The sequence below is a fragment of the Cyprinus carpio genome, chromosome A5, assembly GCF_018340385.1.
Source record: "Cyprinus carpio isolate SPL01 chromosome A5, ASM1834038v1, whole genome shotgun sequence".
Classification (NCBI taxonomy): domain Eukaryota; kingdom Metazoa; phylum Chordata; class Actinopteri; order Cypriniformes; family Cyprinidae; genus Cyprinus; species Cyprinus carpio.
The window spans coordinates 29,124,510-29,144,543 of NC_056576.1; the positions used below are offsets into that span (position 1 = coordinate 29,124,510).

The following is a 20,034-nucleotide window of genomic DNA, read 5'->3' on the forward strand; positions in this document are numbered from 1 at the left end:
ATAATTACCAAATTCATTTTGCATGGTACTCCAAGGTTTTTCGAAGAATACCATGGTACTATAACAAAGCATGTCATCGCCAAGGTAGGGTAAGATAGTGTAAGAAGCTCCCCTTAAGAACTATGTGCATTTACTTTCTAACTGTAACATATTTAGAGGGATGATGATGCATCAGACATTATTTTATTAATGGAAGTAAATAGAAACACACAGTTTTTTTTTCTAAGTGTTATTAATATAAAATACTAAATCAATTTTTATGCTTTATTCAATTTAGTTGAATAATATAATACAGGCATATGAATATATACATATTTAATACCCCATATATTAATTTCAGATATACTATAAAGACAAGGCTATGAATTAAAATGGAATGATTTCACTCAATTAGCCTAAAGGTTTTAATGAATAGCAAAAATGTATGTCTAACTCATGGAATTAATGAATATTAATTAATAAACATCTAAATATACACAGTATACACATATATTATGTAAACACAAACTTTTATTTCGGATGTGATTAATCGCGATTAATCACATCCAAAATAAAAGTCTGTGTTTACATAATATATGTGTGTACTGTGTATATTTATATGTATATTATATATATAAACACACATCTGTATTTATTCAAGAAAAAAATATATGTTAAATATATATACACACATAAATATTTCTTAAATATATACATGTGTATATAGACAGTATTATGTAAACACAAACTTTTATTTTGAATGCGATAAATCACGATTAATCGTTTTGACATCCCTTAAATAGACAAAAAAGTTTAATATTCTACTTAACACAATGTCACAGATCACTGTTTCTAAAGACAAAAATGGCATCAATTAACCTCAAAATAGTTTTGATTGACTAAATGTCACAAATGTTGACATTCAAATGAAGAGAAAACTTAGGAGAAGCACAGCCATTCGTTAAATATGTTGAGATGATATTAAAAACAGTTTCTTAATCTGGTGTTATTTAATTGATCACCTTGCTTGTGGAGTCAGTGCTCTCACTGCTGTCACTTTGCGCCTCTTGTCCTTTTTCTGTCTGGTCAATCTGTGGTCTAAAATCTGCAGCACACAGTCCCATATCTAAAATAATATTTAAATATATTAAAATTATATAAAAATGCTATATTTCTTTCAAAGATTTTAAATGCCTAAATGCAGAATTGTTTCATATTCTTTGAGAGTAATAAACTCTACAGAGCACATACCCACTTCATCTTTTTCATCTGTAAACTCTTTTTTAATGGATACTCTTTTTTGTCCGTGCTCTCTCTCTGTATCTGTATCCAGAGATCCACAATCAGACAAAGTTTCCCTTGATTCGGCTTCACAGATGCCCTCTCCAGCAGGTTGTGACTGGCTCAGAGCCCCTTTGTGGTCTGTGATTTGGGGCCAGCCTGCCTCTGCCTCATCGTCCATGTGTGTATCTAGAGCACTGATTGTCTTCCTGAGAGTCTCCACTCTGTGTGTGTGAGTTTTGCTGTAAAAAAAAAAAAAAAAAAAAAAAATTATTATTATCAATTTTAAAAACATATCAATTTTAAAAAGCAGTTTAACATTTCAATATTAAACAAGAAACAATTATGTATTTTTTCAGGGTTATTCAGTTTATTTAATAAAACATTACAAATGTCTTTACTTTTACTTGAGGTCAATACAATTATTGATCAATTCATTTCTGTTTTTAAATATCCAAAATTTTGAATGACAGTGTATCATGGTTTCCATAAAAACCTATCATTTATTATTTATTTATTAAAACTATTATTTATTTTCTTTTTTTTTCTTTTTTACCGTTGATAATAATTCTTGAGCACCTATTCAGCATATAAGAATGATAATGATCATAAAGGATCAATCAATCTGTATTTCTGTCTTGAGAAAATTAGCTTTTCTATCTAAAATTAGAGTTAGAGGAATTTCTTTACATTTCAATTCATTTTAATTCAACTTTAGTCTCAATTATTAATCATGTTTGCCATCTAAAAATTCCGTTCCATTTTTATTCACTAATAATCCTGTAGTTTTAAAATGAAATGTTCCACAAGGACATTTGGGTGTGGTGTTTCAGGTCCACATTCTGTACATTTGGTCACGTATTGTGTCTATTTCTGTGATATAAATACTTGCTGACTCAATGCTGCCCTCTTGAGGTTGAGAAAAGGTAGAGTGGGTTCTGCAGTGGACTCACAGTGTCACACTTTGGTTCTGTCTAGGAAAGACAGACAATTCAGTTGTGTCAGCTACATGAGCACATCTCTTCTTCTCCTCGGAACTGCCTCTGTTCTGTGTAAGTGCACATTTATATCTCATTATTGCAACAACATGAAGGTGGTAATCCCTAATTCTTGATTTTTCTCTGTAAGAACATTTGCTTTTTCCAGACAACATTCATTTACATACCTGGTACTCCTGTTGCTGTTCTCTCTTGGCCCTGTAGAGCACTTGCCTTTGTTTCTTAACTACTTCATGCATATTCCTTTGCTTCCTCTCGTCCTCTCGCTGTGCTTCTTTCCTCATTTGTAGCACCTTTCTCCTTCTCTCAACGGCCTGGTGATGCATATATTCACGCACATCTTGGTTATTTCTAGGTTGCCTGTTTGATTTAGTTTGACCTTCATTTTCTTCACCTGCTACTAGTGGTTTTGTTGTCTTTGTAATGTCATAGCTTTTAGCAAACACTTTACAGGTGGAATTTTGTGAGTAATGATTTCTGTGTGGCAACGGAACTGCTTTGACCGGGTATGAAGAAGCTGCACGGCTTAGGGATGTCTTTCCAGATGCTGGAGAATATAAGACTTGAGCTTGAGATCTCAAGGGGCTGGGATGCTCCTTAGATGAATTCTCATTCTTTTTTATTTGGTTTGAACTTAGGTCTCCATTTGTCTGAGCATTCAAAACAACACATTGTTGAGGAGCCTTCTTGTTTGACCACTTGCTCTGATCTGTAAAGAAAATGCATGCATGAGAAGTGTGCAAATTTAAAAGAATGCAAAGATGCTATAAGCATGCATAAGATGCTGAGTCTGATTCTGTGTGCCCACTCAATGCAATTGAATACAGCCTACCCTTAATGCTGACTCTTTCAGCCTGTGAAACTGCAGTGCAAGGTGAGTTCAAAATTAGTTTCACAAGGCCTTGGGCATTCCTCCAGGCGGATATGTACAGAATGCTCTGCTGCACGGTTAGAAAGGAAAAGGTAAAAAAAGAAGTGGAAAAACTGTACCTTTTGTAGGGGTACAATAGCTTGTTACTGACGCAGTACCTTTAAAAAAATAGTTCACCCAAAAATGAACATTTGGTAAAATATTTACTCACCCTGCAGGCCATCCAAGATGTAAATAATAGTTTCTTCATCAGAACAGGTTTGGAGAAATTGAGCATTATATCTCTTGTTCACCAGTGTATCCTCAGAATGAGAGTTCAAACAGCTGATAAAACATCACAATAATCCACAGGACTCTAGTCCATCAATTAACTTCTTGTGAAGTTAAAATTACAAGTTAAAATGCCTTAATGGTGGATTTGTTTCTCACAAATACTTATCCAAAGATTTCTCCAAATCTGTTCCAATGAAGAAACAAGGTAATCTACATCTTGGATGGCCTTTTTTTTTTTTTTTTTACACTTTTGCACTTGTAGCGTACTTCAAATCCTAAAAATTATACTTGCAAAACCTAAAGAAACTTTACTTGTACATAACATTTAAATCATTATGTTTAAATAATCGTGTCATGCATACTATAAAGCACATGTAAAGTACATTATTATGATTTTAACTGCCTTGTGTTACTTGGAATTACATTTAAAGTTAATATAATTTCGAATACAATTTCAAATCGTACTAAATTGTAACCGTACACTTTAACCTTATGTCAAAGACAATAGAATTATGATATTACATTTAAAGATGTACTGAAGTGGGTCAAAAAAACACAAAGGCACAACTAAGTGCATTTAATTTAAATTTAAGCAATTTTCATTTAATTGTAATTAAAATGCAATTAAGTGTATTTTTAAGTATGTTTTAGTGTACTTCTTTTTCACAAAGGTTAATGTAGTAATCTATACCATAAATGTACTCATCTGAACCTTTTAGTGGTAAATAAGGTACAAAGATGTCCTTTTAAGTAACAAGCTGTTATATCCCTGTATGGTACAGTTTTTGTACAATTTTCTTCTGAGAGTGTAGTTTTAATGCTTAATTGAATTGTTCTATTCTCTTACGTAAGACATTTAGTAGGCCAAGGTACCTTGAAAGCTCTGAGATATTTTTATTTTATATTCTGGGTCAGGAAGCATTATATTAAATAGTGTCCTCACAAGTCTTACCTCGGAGATCAGATCTTTGGTGGGAATTGGGTGAAAAACAGCTTACAGCGTTTTTCCTTACAGCCAATCTGATTACTTCACCTGTACCCGGTGATGCTTTTGCTTCTAGCAAAAGAGATTACATCAAATTACATAGTAACTTAATTTTATACAGACTTTCACAGTTATATGTCATCTAATTGACATCTGTTACCTCTATATCTTTTTTTTTTAGTACATGTATATGCTCTGTAATTGCATATACCATAAAGTTAAGTGACAATGCAGACATTTGTTTGTCACCCTGCACATTTTTCTGGTAAGATGTTGCCAGCCTTTCTTCCCAGGTGCTGGAGTTTGAATCTCTCTCCTCAGTTTCTGTTGCTGGATCTTCATTCGTAGACTGTGTAAGGCTTCGGATGTAGGTAAATTTTTCTTCAAAAGCGCCGCACAAGTTAATGAGTCTAATTTTGAAGAAAGAGTGTCATCTTGTGGAAACTTTTGGGAATGACTCACAGTCTGCAGAACTTCAGGTGCCTTTGACGCGGTCGTTTTGGATTTGTTTGATAAATGCTCTTTGCAAATTCTTTTCTGCACAGATTTATTAGAGTCCAGGAGGAAAGTACATCTTGAATTTGGCACAGTGGATGAGTCACACTCTGACGTGATCCTAAGTGGACTGAAAATTAGATTTTAACACTTCATACAAAAAAAAAAAAAAAAAAAAAAAAAAAAAAAACCTTCATGGATAGAACAATTCCTTAAACATTAATCAAAGTATAATAAAAGATAAAATATTCACCTGTAACAGAATGTACTTGATGCATCCATGTTTGTTTCAAGATGTTTTTTGTGCACTCAAGTGTCTTTGCATGCAGTGTTTCTGAAAAGCAAGAAAATGTTCAATTAATTAAATAAAGTCTAACATATATAGCCTAACAGAATCAGAATGTAGCCTAACCATTACAGAAAAGAAAAGGGGAAAAAAAAGATTAAAAAAGTTTAATTTAAAGTAAACATTTAAGGAAGACAAATGCCTGTTATTTCCATTAGCTACATTTATTTATTTATTTGAAAATTAGAGCTATTACAACCATGACATCAAGCAAAGCACTTTCTCTATGGCATCAGACTGTGCACTCAATAACTAATCATACGAAATCATCGTTTCTTTTACCAACCTCATAGTTTGAGTAGCATATCTATAATTCAGATACAGTAGCAAATCATATGTAGTTGATTTAAAATAATCTGTTCAAATCAGTCACATTCAAATAGCGAGATAGTTATGTCTATTTTATGTCTAACATTGCCCTAGTGGCTGATTTTATATTTACTTACTATTAAATAGCCTACGTTAAAATATATTAGTTCAACCCAAAAGCCCCGAAAATACCTGCTAGAAACAGAAAAATAAGACTAATAGGTTATATCATCAACTATATTTAACAACATAAAGCCATCCTACCCTTAAATTAGCAGGATCACGGTTATTTGAGCATATCATGTGCAGTCATTGACTTTGTTTACATTAAAGCTCCTGGTAACAGCTCGATAAATGGACGCTGACGCTAAATAGAGCGCCACAATTACACAACAACCAAGAGCAGGCTTCTGCCAGACTCGTGTTATAAGTATTTTTTTTTTCTTCTAAATGGAGATAAAGTTCTATAGCGTATTCAAGGTCATTGTCAATCTCCCTTTGTTAAAGGTTTGAACACAGAATCCTCGCCTTGAGCACATTCTTAGCCAAGAATGTAGCTCATATTCCCCTATGTAGCTATTCCACACATTGTGGCCAACTTTTAATATGTAAAATATTTAAATGTTTGCTAAATAAACAGCGAGATAAGGATATTCTTTATGTAACATTCTGAAGCCATCGTGTCCCACGTATGTGTACAATAAAAATAGCCCATATATAAAATAATAAACAAAATCCAAAATCCATATTTTACTTTTATGTCCAAATATGCAAATATGGCGAGTTTCATGAAAACAATTTAGTTAAAATATATATTTTCTGGGCTCTTTTTAGATTTTAGTCCATGTGATATGCTTAAAAAGTCTTGAACTGAGTGAAGGGATTCTCATATCTGGCCCACAAGATCCACTTTCCTGCAGAATTTAGTTCTAACCCTAATCAAACATACCTGAGCATGCTAATCAATGTCTTCAGGATCATTAGAAAATCACAGGTAGGTGAGTTTGATCAGGGTTGGAGTTAAACTCAGCAGAATTTTGGCGGCTTTTTGCTATAGGATAATGGAGTAGTGGCAGGAAAGTAGCAATAAAAAAGGGATAATAAAATCAGAATATTATCATCATAATATAACTCTGAATATAATTTACAACCAACTAACAGCTAATTAATTAAGCTTGAGATGACATAAAACAATTTTTACAAATGCATGATTTGTCTGACAGGATGTAAAATGAAAATACAAAACATTACTTTAAAACAAAACATCTGATTAGAGGGAATCCAGGTGCACAAGTGCAGGCATCCTACTTGCAGTCATGCTGGGTGCTTCAACAAACGTGTGTTAGTTCATTGTTAGCACAGAATCTATTTTCAATGTTGTAACATACAAACCCGATTCCAAAAAAGTTGGGACACTGTAAAAAAGGAATAATTTACAAAACTCATAAACTTATATTTTATTCACAATAGAATATAGATAATATATCAAATGTTGAAAGTGAGACATTTTGAAATGTCATGCCAAATATTGGCTCATTTTGGATTTCATGAGAGCTACACATTCCAAAAAAGCTGGGACAGGTAGCAATGAGAGGCCGCAAAAGTTAAATGTACATGTAAGGAACAGCAGGAGGACCAATTTGCAACTTATTAGGTCAGTTGGCAACATGATTGGGTATAAAAAGAGCCTCTCAGAAGTCAAGATGGGCAGAGGATCACCAATTCCCCCAATGCTGAGGCGAAAAATAGTGGAGCAATATCAGAAAGGAGTTTCTCAGAGAAAAATTGCAAAGGTTTGACGTTATCATCATCTACAGTGCATAATATCATACAAAGATTCAGAGAATCTGGAACAATCTCTGTGCATAACCATACTGGATGCCTGTGACCTTCGGGCCCTTAGACGGCACTGCATCACATACAGGAATGCTACTGTAATGGAAATCACAACATGGGCTCAGGAATACTTCCAGAAAACATTGTCGGTGAACACAATCCACCGTGCCATTCGCCGTTGCCGGCTAAAACTCAATAGGTCAAAAAAGAAGCCATATCTAAACATGATCCAGAAGCGCAGGCGTTTTCTCTGGGCCAAGGCCTCATTTAAAATGGACTGTGGCAAAGTGGAAAACTGTTCTGTGGTCAGATGAATCAAAATTTGAATGTCTTTTTGGAAAACTGGGACGCCATGTCATCCGGACTAAAGAGGACAAGGACAACCCAAGTTGTTATCAGCGCTCAGTTCAGAAGCCTGCATCTCTGATGGTATGGGGTTGCATAAGTGCGTGTGGCATGGGCAGCTTACACATCTGAAAAGGCACCATCAGTGCTGAAAGGTATATCCAAGTTCTAGAACAACATATGCTCCCATCCAGACATCGTCTCTTTCGGGGAAGACCTTGCATTTTCCAAGATGACAATGCCAGACCACATACTGCATCAATTACAACATCATGGCTGCATAGAAGAAGGATCCGGGTACCGAAATGGCCAGCCTGCAGTCCAGATCTTTCACCCATAGAAAACATTTGGCGCATCATAAAGAGAAAGATGTGACAAAGAAGACCTAAGACAGTTGAGCAACTAGAAGCCTGTATTAGACAAGAATGGGACAACATTCCTATTCCTAAACTAACTTGTCTCCTCAGTCCCCAGACGTTTGCAGACTGTTATAAAAAGAAGAGGGGATGCTACACAATGGTAAACATGGCCTTGTCCCAACTTTTTTGAGATGTGTTGATGCCATGAAATTTAAAATTTCTCTCCACTCTCAGAGATGGACGTTTCCAAACTTATCCTGTCCAGTCATCCTACTACTTGTCCACTTGATCCTATTCCTACTCACCTCCTTCAAGCGATTTCTTCTTCAGTAATACCTTCACTTACTCACATTATCAACACCTCTCTTCACACTAGTACAGTTCCCTCAGTGTTTAAGCAGGCTCGGGTAAGCCCACTGCTTAAGAAACCATCTTTAAATCCAGCACTTCTAGAAAACTACAGACCAGTATCTCTTCTTTCATTCATTGCAAAGACACTTGAGCGAGTCATGTTCAACCAACTCTCTATGTTTCTTGTACAGAACAACCTCCTGGACAGCAACCAATCTGTCTTCAAAAGCGGCCACTCAAATGAGACTGCCCTGCTCTCGGTTACTGAAGCCCTGCGACTGGCAAGAGCAGCTTCCAAATCCTCAGTACTCATCTTGCTGGATCTATCTGCTGCCTTTGACACAGTTAATCACCAGATTCTACTGTCCACCCTCAGAAAGATGGGCATCTCTGGAACCGCACTCCTGTGGTTCAAGTCCTACCTCTCAGATAGATCCTTCAGGGTGTCTTGGAGGGGTGAAGTTTCTAAGTCACAATTTCTTGCTACTGGGGTTCCTCAAGGCTCAGTGCTTGGACCACTTCTCTTCTCCATCTACATGACGTCATTAGGATCTGTCATTCAGAAGCATGGCTTCTCCTATCACTGCTATGCTGATGACACTCAACTCTACTTCTCATTCCAACCAGATGGTCCGACGGTAGCTGCTCACATTGCAGCCTGTCTGAGTGACATTTCAAGCTGGATGAATGACCATCACCTTCAGCTCAACCTTACTAAGTCAGAACTGCTGGTGGTTCCAGCTAACCTGTCGTTAAATCACAACTACTCTATACAGCTGGGTTCGTCAACCATAACTCCTTCCAGGACAGCCAGAAACCTAGGAGTTGTGATGGATCATCAGTTAAGCTTCACAGACCATATTGCTACAACGACCCGGTCCTGCAGATTTGCCCTGTACAACATTAGGAAGATTAGACCCTTCCTGTCAGAGCAAGCCACCCAACTACTTGTCCAAACTCTTGTTCTCTCCAGAGTGGACTATTGTAATGCTCTCCTAGCGGGCCTTCCTGCATGTACTATCAAGCCTCTACAACTGATCCAGAATGCAGCAGCAAGGGTTGTCTTCAATGAGCCAAAAAAAGCTCACGTTACTCCTCTCCTCATCAGGTTACACTGGCTACCAGTAGCCGCTCGCATCATATTCAAGGTACTGATGCTTGCCTACAAGACGACCACTGGCACGGCACCAATATACAGTACCTAAACTCATTAGTTCAAACTTATGCGGCCTCCAGAAGCTTGCGTTCTGCAAGTAAACGGCGCCTTGTGGTGCCATCCCAAAGAGGTTCAAAATCACTCTCATGGACCTTTTCCTGGACTGTGCCCGGCTGGTGGAATGACCTCCCAATCTCAATTCTTGAGTCTTTACTCATTTTCAAAAAACATCTAAAGACTCATCTTTTTCGCCAGCACTAGACCAACTAATAGTAGCACTTACCTTTTATTTTATTTTCTTGTCTATCCTATTCTTGGGAAGGAAAAAAAAAAGAACCTTGCTATGAGTTCTGTGCTAGACTAACTGAGACTTGTCATGGCACTTGTATACTGTTGTTGTTCTCTCGTTGATCTGATTGCTTCTATTGTTCTCATTTGTAAGTCGCTAATGTAAATGTAAACGTAAAATCAACTTATTTTTCCCTTAAAATGATACATTTTCTCAGTTTAAACATTTGATATGTCATCTATGTTGTATTCTGAATAAAATATTGAAATTTGAAACTTCCACATCATTGCATTCTGTTTTTATTCACAATTTGTACAGTGTCCCAACTTTTTGGGAATTGGGTTTGTATGCTGTATCATATATTGTGAATACTTTGAAAAGAGGAAAGTTTGAATCTATCTATGACGCTTTTGTGTAAGAATGGAGAGTGATAGCTGAATGGACAGGTATGGCTCAATGGCTTTATTCACAAAAGCTGATGGATTTCCTATTTGGCAGAGCACTTATGTAATGGAGGGTTGAAAAGCTTCCTTCTGGCAGTGCATTTAAAAAGACAGGTGATGTTTGCTCTCACTCCAGCGGTGCGTCTAAAGACCGCAAAGACCTTGTTGGCTTAATAGCGACATGAGGTGTCACAAATATATATTTTATGAGAACAAAAAAACAACAAGAACACCATTTTTCAGCACTCACCACTCCCACAAAAACATTTTTTTTTTTTTTTTTTTTTTTTTTTTTTTAAACACATTAATGGATATGACAGTGTCAGTGTATGTGATTTTTCAGAACAATGAAGGACACACGGAGAGAAATACATTCATGCAAATATTGATTTACATTAAATGAAAAGCCTATTTGCCATTACGTTGGATGATAACGTTTTAAATCACCAGTAAGCTTAGTTAATTGTGACCAGCTCTGTGACTGGCACTCAGTTTACCCAGGTTCAAGTGAAACAGTGTAATTAACTCCACAGAACCTATTTAGGGTGCTAAATATAATAAACAGAGTAACAGACTAGACTAGGTAAAAATTAAATTTTATACTACAATAAATTTCCTTAAGTATAGTGACTACTTCATGTACCTTTCATAGACTATGCTAATAATAAATGCAATTTAACTGGATTCGGTGCATCTTGAACTTGTATTTTTTGTAGGATCTGGCAGCAAGATGTTCTTATCCAGTATGTGTCTAGATAGAAGTCCTGGCTGATTTAGCTGTATTTAACAACTTTTGATGAGGTCCACACTGATTCCTTTGTTCCATCCACTGAAATTTGAGACACTGCTAACATCTTGCAGGACGATGAAAAAAACTCCCAATTCCCTGCACTTTGTCTGTATTTGATCTTGGCTGACTACATGTGCAATGCACACTGGTGATACTCCTGTATGGATTTGTTAGTGTCTATAGATAAACAGACACACTGCTTTGAACATGTAAGATGTGCTTTATTAACATCTATCTATCTATCTATCTATCTATCTATCTATCTATCTATCTATCTATCTATCTATCCAGTTTGAGTTCACAAACCCCTTGCAGAATGTTCAAAATGTTAATCATTGAAATAAAATAATAGGCATAATGAAAATTGCATGTAATTTTTTATTTAATACTGTCCCGAATAAGCTATTTCACATAACCGATGTTTACATATACTCCACAAGACAAAATAATAACTAAATGTATAAAAATGACCCCATTCAGAAGTACATTCCCTTGAATCTTACAGTTTTTCTCAGTCCCTTTGGTGCATTTCTCACATCACTATTTACATTTGCACAACAGTTAATGCAGTTCTCAAAACAATTACTACAAACTGCAAAACCTAGTTGATAACCTGCAAAAGTGTGTCACTTGCTCAAAATGGATAGGTCATTCCTCAAAAGCAAGTATTCATGTCAATGAAAGTGTCAGTGTCATCAAGATGAAAAGTCCTCCTGACACCATTGTTTATGAACAAGATAGTCAAATGGCTTTGCCATGTTTTCATTATGACAGTTTACTCTGTCAAAGTTTTCCAATGCAAAAAAAGTCAGATCTTGCTGACACTACCTGAAAATCCTCAAGACAGCACTATGTATATACTATCTGCACAGGCATTTGAATAATACAGTAAAGTTACACATTACTGTATTTAGTGAGGTAACTGAGTACAAGACACTGAATATGTATGTTTCACATTTTTACTGCATATGCTCTTTGCAATTCTAATTTGTTCACAGCATTGTGCAAAAGAAAAAATACACCCTTATTTACAACAAACATAAACTCCCTTTGGGAAGAGCTGTGCACAACTGTAAACAATATTGCAGTACATATTGGAACTGAACATACAACATACATAGTACTGTAATCATTCATGCACATCCAGACGTTCCTCTCTGTCTGACCACATAATTTCATCCACATCACAGCGAATAGCATCTCTTGCAATGCAGCGAGGAAAATATCTCCTCGAGTGGCGAATCCACCCTCTGCAGGACTCTGCTGTGATGTCATCACATGCCGCATCCATGGCCGCTAGCAGGGCCATTTGTGTATGTGGATGCCGGTCATATACCTTCCACCTCCAGGAAGAGAAAAACTCCTCTACTGGATTTGATGGTGAGTAGGGAGGGAGATATGCCACCAGCATCCTGTCATGTGATTAAATCCTAAATGATTAAATGTAAATGTAACTGTAAGTCATGTGCTGCAAACCACTGTCTGATGACAACTGAGTGGTGAAAACGGACATTACCCAAACCAACAACATGCTTGCTCAGATGGTCTCCAGTTAGACCCCTTTCATTCTCAGGGATTATGTCCCTGCAAAGAGTATCTAAAAAAGTCAGCAGATGTTGTGTGTTGTATGGACCAAGACGGGATATGGGTGAGGACGCAGTTTTCTGAGATGGCTGCACACATAATAATATTCCCTCCCATTGGCCAGCTGGGACATCAATGGTTGCTCTCTGTCCAATGCGATTCCTTCCACGTCTTCTACCTTTTGCCAGATTGAAACCCGCCTCATCAAGGTATATTATTGAGTGCAGCGGTTTCCTGCCCCCCAGCTCCAGTACATGCTTTATTACAGAAGAGGGAGTGAGAAAAACTATAACAACTTTTCCTGTGTAACATAATGCATTTTGGACAACAAAATGTACAGTATGCACTGTGAATACACATTCACAGAACTGCCATGTAAGTGTAGTGCATGACACTACACAAAGTAAACAGTTTACAGCACTGAACATTAGAATATGCATAACTTATACATACTGGTACAGTTTTTTACAGACGCTAGGACACATTTCTCAATACTTAGTTCACATTTGCAAAACTCTTCACACAGTTCTCTTAACCAACTTTCAGCTTGGCAAAGCAGTTCATTTCACATTCAAAAATGCACTACAACTACCAAAACACTTTATTCAGGTCTCAAATCAAACTCATTCTTCCAGAACACTAGCAAAGGTTGACAGCCGACAAACCACTTTGTCACCCACAAAACAATGACCTAAAATACACTAACAACATGTAGCATTATACAGTGTTTTCTTGTGTAAAACAAGGACACACCTCTGTATATAATTCACTGCAAAATATGTTACTGGAATGAATCAGACATGATTCAGAATTCGTCAATATTTTATGTCGTTTATTAATTTTATTATTTTTAATTTTTTTTTGCACTGAGTAATTCCAACATACAAGAATTTGTATACACACCATCCACTGATACAGATACAATAGTAATGCTAATATACTTGGTCTTCTCCATTTGGCCACAGGTTCTCATCCACATCACATCTTAGGGCAATACACCTAGGAAAGAATCTTCTGGCATGCCTGATCCATCCCTGGCTATCTTCTGCTGATATGTCCAGGCATCCAGCATTCATTGCGTCCAGGAGGGACATTTGATCATGTGGATGGCCATATTTATAATTGTTTTTATAGCATTTAATTTTAAGATTTAAAATATATTTCATTAAAATATTACTGTAGAAATGTAGAAAATTGCTGTCTTATTCAGTTTTGTATTATGTTATTGTTTAAAACATCAGTTTAACAGTTTTGAAAACAGTATGTAAGCATGTGCAAATTGGTCTGTACGTACAAAGAGTTTTGGCAGTTGTTGTGTCTGAGTGAGAAAAGAATTCATGAAATTTGAGAGATGTAGTCATTAAATGCATTTTGTGCCAAAGCAATGATAATTGATCCTCAGTTTAGCCCACATAGACTTCTGTTGTGCTCACTGTGTGAAGAGTTTAGCAAAAGTGACCTAAGTACTGAGAAATGTGTCCTAGCGTCTGTAAAAAACTGTAACTTGTACATACTGGTGACGGAGCTCCTTCACTCTGTCTCTGTTCCGTTCAAATGGCACATTGTACAATTGTTTCATGTGCATTTCATTCCTCCTGAGCAGTCTGTCAATTGTAGTGACTGAAACAGATTCAATATTCCCAAAGATGTTGTCATCCTCTATAACAGCACTTTGTATCTCTCTCAACCTTATGGCATTGTTTGCAATCACCATTGCACAAATGGCTTCCTCTTGTTGCGGAGTAAAAAGGGGCCCTCTTCCACCTCTGCAAGGTTGTCTTGCAATCCTGTGTGGTGCAGAGTAAAATTACAGTAAATATGGCAAATCTTTACTGTAACACTACTGTACACTACAATACACTAAATGTGTGATGCAGTAAAGCTGTATGTCTAAATGTAAAATGTACAGTGACAAGTTCTTGTCCCACTGCAAGCTTCATGTATGACACAATGACAGTAGTGCAGTGCAGATTGTTTAGTGCTGAATTACTGTCCATTTATACACACATGCTCTCCCGACGAAATGTTTGAATAATTGAATTTACAGTGGTTCTCCCAACATTTGGCTGCACCCTTCGACCAGGCTCACCCATTGTGAGGCCGTGATTGACAACATGATCCACAATTGTAGCCCTGATTTCATCAGGGATCCGCCTGTGTACTTGGCCTCTTCTTCCTCTTCCCCTATTTTGTCCCCTTCCCCTTCCTCCCCCCACCCTCACCCCTCTTCCACGAGGCTGACCTTCCATTTCTGTGTCACAGTATTGTAGAAATGGTACACACTATTGGTCCTGCTTGGTTTATGGGATTCAGCTCTGACAGTGATCGTAGAGAAGTGGCTTATCATTGGTTGCAACTAATGCTTCAAACGCCACTTCTCATCAATGAAAGTTGAGATTCACCTGAGAGAGACATTTTCAGGAAAAAAAAGATTTTAAAAAAATGTGTCAAATTTGCTTGACAGATTTTGACAACTAGTTCAACATTTTTGTATGTAATGACTCAAGCAATGAAATGAGGACTATTAGTTTTATATGGAATGACTATTCAGCATTCACAAGTATAGTTAATTTTGACTGACATGACATAAGCAAATGATAATGTTATAAAACAGCAGAGAGTTGTACGAAAGCAATTGATGCATGTCCAAAAGCATTTGCAATTTTGTTCGAAGGAATGAGAAACTGCTACTATGATGTGCACAAATTACTAAATGTTGTGGAGGTTGAACTAACTGTTGTGCAAATGTAAATAGTGATGTGAGAAATGCACCAAAGCGACTGAGAAAAACTGTAATACTGTGTGTCGTTTCCTGGATGATCCACAACTGTTTTTATATTTTGTGATAGTTGTTCATGAGTCCCTTGTTGGCCCTGAGCAGATGAACTGCCTGCTGTTCTTCAGAAAAATCCTCCAGCTCCTGCAAATTCTTTGGTTTTCCAGCCTCTTCTGCATATTCTAACCTTTTCCAGCAGTGACTGTATGATTTTGAGATCCATCTTTTCACACTGAGGGCAGTTGAGGGACTCATTAACAGCTATTACAAAAGGTGGAGACATTTACTGATGCTCAAGAAGGCAACATAAATGCATTAAGAGCTGGGGGGTGTAAACATTTGAACAGGATGATGATGTGTAAATGTTTCTTATTTTTTAAAGATAATATGTTTTTCATTTGGTACCGCACTTAAGAAGCTACATAAATACTTAAATGTTTTCCAGAAGACAAAATAAGTACAATTTACACTGATCATCCAATTCAAAAAGTTTACACCCACAGCTCTCCTAATGCATTGTTTTGCCTTCTTGAGTATCATTACATGTTTTCACCTTATATACTAGTTATGTATGATTCCCCCAATCGTCCTTTATGTGAAAAGATGGATCTCAAATTCATACAGTCACTGCAAAGGGTTCAAATATGCAGAAAATGCTGGAAAACCAAAGAATGCGGAGGAGCTGGAGGATTTTTCTGAAGAACAGCAGGCAGCTGCTCAGGACCAACAAGGGATTAATTAACAACTATCACAAAATATAAAACAGTCATGGATCATCCAGGAAATAACACACAGTATTAAGATTCAACTTTTGAACAGGGTCATTTTATAAATTCAGTTTTTATTTTGTCTTGTGGAGAAGATATAAACATCTGTTATGTGAAATAGCTTTTCCAGGACAGTATTCAATAAAAAAAATAACATGCAATTTTCATGATCCCTCATCTCAATTATTAACATTTTCCATAATCTGCAAGGGATACGAAAACTTATGAGCACAACTGTGTGTGTGTGTGTGTATATATATATATATACACACTCTGTCAATGAACAGCCTGCTACTGCATATGAAATGTAGTGAACTGAAGTAGTGGGGAGCACTGATGAACTGGACCTGCTCTCGTAGCTGCCCGCTGGCTGGCACATGGAGCTGGACTGGAGGGAATCCCAAGAAAGACTGCTCTATTCCCCCTGGGGAATTCTAAATGGAGTGGCATTCATCCATTCATTTCAGACGAAGGGCCCCAGGCAACATTATGTTGCTTTGGTTTATCCTGGAATCATTAGTTATTGCCTCCTTCTTATGGTAGCTTCCAAGCAACCCCCTCCACCTCGTGTTCTGTCGACAGTGGCTCAGCATCACTTGAAACAAAGAAATGAAAATGACAGACACATCTGTAATCTTGGCCACTGTATCCTGGTATAAATGTGCTCTAGTTTTCCTGACTGTGGAAAGGGAGAGGCAACTGATCCCCCAGGAGGCAATGAATGGAACTCAACATTGCAGGAATGCAAGCCCGTGTGTGTGTGTGTGTGTGTGTGTACACCAGACAGTGTGTGTTTTTGTTGGTGTGCACATGCCTGTGTTTGAGTGAACAACGGGAGCGAGATTTGGAAGCCGATTTCCAGTTCCTATAGCAACCATGATGTAAGCGGAGAGGGGCAACAGCGCCCCATTTCTCTCTATCTCTCCCCTCTCACTCTCCCTTTCTCTCCCTCTCCCCTCAAAAAACAGACAGCCCAGCACACAGGAAACCTGGGTGTGGAAGATAGGAAAGTCATCCTCATTTTTGCTGGAATATAAGGCATTTTTCTTGTATTTATTTTTTTCTTATGTTTTTAAGATTTGCAAGCTGTTTAGTAACATGGACGTTTCAATCTTTGGAGAGAAAGGTCTGCTTGTCATGTCTGCCAAGAAAATCATTTAGTGCCAGAGGCTGTGGCAGTTGGTGTATGGCTGTTCTCAGATGAAGTCCCTGTAAAGAGCGCCTTTGTGAACTTTACTGTTTTTTAAAAAAGGATAAAACTGTAAGTCATTTTAAAACTTTGTTAAATATGTCATACTTATATATTGCATTTCTAGTAAAATATCTTATGTGAGGTAGTAAAATATGTTTTATGTGAGGTTACATATTTTATTTATTAAAAGCTGTTTTGTTTTATAATGTTCTGCTTGCTTTTGTCTAATCTGTTCTTTTAATTGTCATTTCTGTTTTTAATCTTTTTGTTTACAATTTTGATGTAAAGCACTTTGTGACACTTGCTCTTGAAAGGTGCTATATAAATAAACATTACTTACTTACTTACTTTTTCCTTTGTGCTACTTCTAACACCAAATTTCAAATTTAATTAAAATTGTTAACTAATTCAAACTTTGCTGGTCTGCAGTTTATTGGTCATGGTAACTCTAAAATAAGTTATTACCCCAGATATATTTCACACATAAGTGAATAACTTTTCAGGCTTACAAAAGCAAGTCTGCTTTAAAAACTTTGAAAAGTTTAAATGTGTTTAATAATCTAAAAATAGTTTTTAGTTCATGTCTGCATCATTCTGGGAACAAGAAAGCACTGTCTATGTTATACTTGACACTTACTGAAATTGTTGCTGACATTCTGTTTTCAACATGTGCTTCAAAATCAAGGATCATAAGTAATTTCATTAATTGTTGCAAGAGTGTTTAATCTTCTGCTCTGTATTCTTTTTTAAGGGTAAGTCACCTCTAATGAGGTCTGCCCTTTCACTGTGCTCAGAGACCCCAGAAGCAGCGGCATGGAGAACCGGCGCTGCCAGCACTCTCAACAGCCCAATGCCCAGCCCCAAGAGGCCTCGTCTGGGCCTCAGTCCTCCATGCCCCAGTCCCCTTTACTGTCTGGAGCCTCTTCCCTCATCTCCCTTACCCAGACAGAGGAGTTCTTTGACCTGATAGCCAGTTCCCAGAGCCGCAGACTGGATGACCAAAGAGCCAGTATAGGGGACCGTCTGGGCATCAGGATAGCACAGAACAATGTGGGACACTTGTGCGAGTCATGTAGTCCATGGGAACCTAGTGACGAGTTTTTCAACATGCTCATAAAGTATCAGGTAACAAAATAGCAACTGAAATTCAATATCAGATGTGAATTGTACAAATGTGCTTTAGACTTTAGACTTCCTCAGAGTTCCTCTGTTTGCTTGTTGTGAACTTTCTCACCTCTGTCCCCCTCTAGTCCTCCAGAATCAATGATCAGAGGTGCTCTTTGCCACCAGCACCAGACCCAGATGAAGACTTCTTCAGCCTAATTCAGAGAGTGCAATCCAAACGTATGGATGAACAACGGGTTTCCTTTCCTTCTGATGAAAATGATGAAACAGACTTAAATTCTAAGTCCAAAACCTCTGAGGGCTCAAGCTAGAGACTGTGGCACTTCTGATACGACTTCCACAATTTTTTCTGCAAACTCTGACCCTCTGGCTGCACATTTTGATCTTCCGAGGCTGGGGTTAGGGAGGAGTAATATAGGTTTATTTTAATTAGTAGGATTATATCATGTTGAATTGTTTTATATTTTTACAGACAAGTTACCCTGAGGTGAATCCAAACCCAACAGATGTGATTCAGAGGGAATGGAAACAATCACCTGTTTGTATGTTCCAACAATTGTTCTTTTACAAAAGTGTTTGTGCAAATTTCAAGCAAGGTAACACCATGGAAAATGATTAACATGATGCTTTCTGAGGATAATATTACTAACTAATGTCACACAACACAGTATAGATCAGTGTGACAGCTCACAATGAATATAAATTAACTGATTCCCAACAGATGGGAGCAATTGTTTGGCATGACACTGAAGTTACATGGCTCATGGATCAGTTCATTAGGTTGTCTAATTCTGCTGATAAGTAATATAAGTAATACCAATAGTAACATCTTTCAGAAGATTTAAGAAAAGCTGAATCCATCTTTAGAATTAAAAAGTGCATATCGTTAGTCTGTGAAAAGTGGATAGACTGATTTTGAGGTGCACTGTTTAACATGATGTTTTTTTTTTTTTTTTTCATTGGAATAAAAGTGATGTTTTAGTATGATTTTAGTATGTCTTTAATATTATTTTCAGTGGGGATGGTAGCAGAATTTTTGCTAAATGTAATTTTAAGTTTTTTTTTTTTGCAAAATGTTATGAATATGGGATTTCATTCAAACAGTGAAAAAAAAAAAAAAAAAAATATATATATATATATATATATATATATATATATATATATATATATAAATTGGTTCAAACAATTTGAGGTGATATATATATATATAGGGATAGTGTACCCTAAAAATGAAACTTTTAGTACCTTGTTTTTGGCACCTTAGTCAAGTTTTTCCAAACCTGTGACAAAACAAAATTGGTTCAAACAATTTGAGGTGGGACTATTTTTGTTTAAGGCTATTGTTTGTTTTTGCACAGAGCCACATGACATGCAGAAAAAAAAATTGATTTTGACTTATTAATTTGTGGCCACGTTTTATTAATTTGTTACCCTTGTTTTATTTAAATTGTTCTTGCGATTTCTTAATTTGTGGCGACATTGTA

General features: G+C 36.7%; 2 protein-coding genes across 5 annotated transcripts; one reads left to right on the forward strand and one right to left on the reverse strand.

Moving 5' to 3' along the window:
• Nucleotides 1-1,165: 1,165 nt before the first annotated feature.
• LOC122145176 lies at nucleotides 1,166-14,939 on the reverse strand. The gene is made up of 6 exons (XM_042757407.1): nucleotides 14,780-14,939; nucleotides 14,402-14,477; nucleotides 3,091-3,287; nucleotides 2,426-2,967; nucleotides 2,214-2,308; nucleotides 1,166-1,502 (listed from the first exon to the last, which is right to left on the reverse strand). The coding sequence occupies exons 1-6, from the start codon at nucleotides 14,937-14,939 to the stop codon at nucleotides 1,166-1,168; spliced, it is 1,407 nt and encodes a 468-aa protein (XP_042613341.1).
• On the forward strand, nucleotides 2,208-19,520 carry LOC109080044 (G-protein-signaling modulator 1-like). 4 transcript variants are annotated; one of them, XM_042756796.1, is made up of 3 exons: nucleotides 2,208-2,312; nucleotides 18,220-18,550; nucleotides 18,676-19,520. In XM_042756796.1, the coding sequence occupies exons 2-3, from the start codon at nucleotides 18,239-18,241 to the stop codon at nucleotides 18,859-18,861; spliced, it is 498 nt and encodes a 165-aa protein (XP_042612730.1). In that variant the 5' UTR covers nucleotides 2,208-2,312; nucleotides 18,220-18,238; the 3' UTR covers nucleotides 18,862-19,520. The 4 variants fall into 4 exon arrangements, with proteins under 4 accessions (XP_042612730.1, XP_042612728.1, XP_042612729.1 ...); XM_042756794.1 differs by having other exon boundaries at nucleotides 2,235-2,312; nucleotides 18,177-18,550; XM_042756795.1 differs by lacking the exon at nucleotides 2,208-2,312 and adding an exon at nucleotides 16,853-17,494.
• Nucleotides 19,521-20,034: the final 514 nt, after the last annotated feature.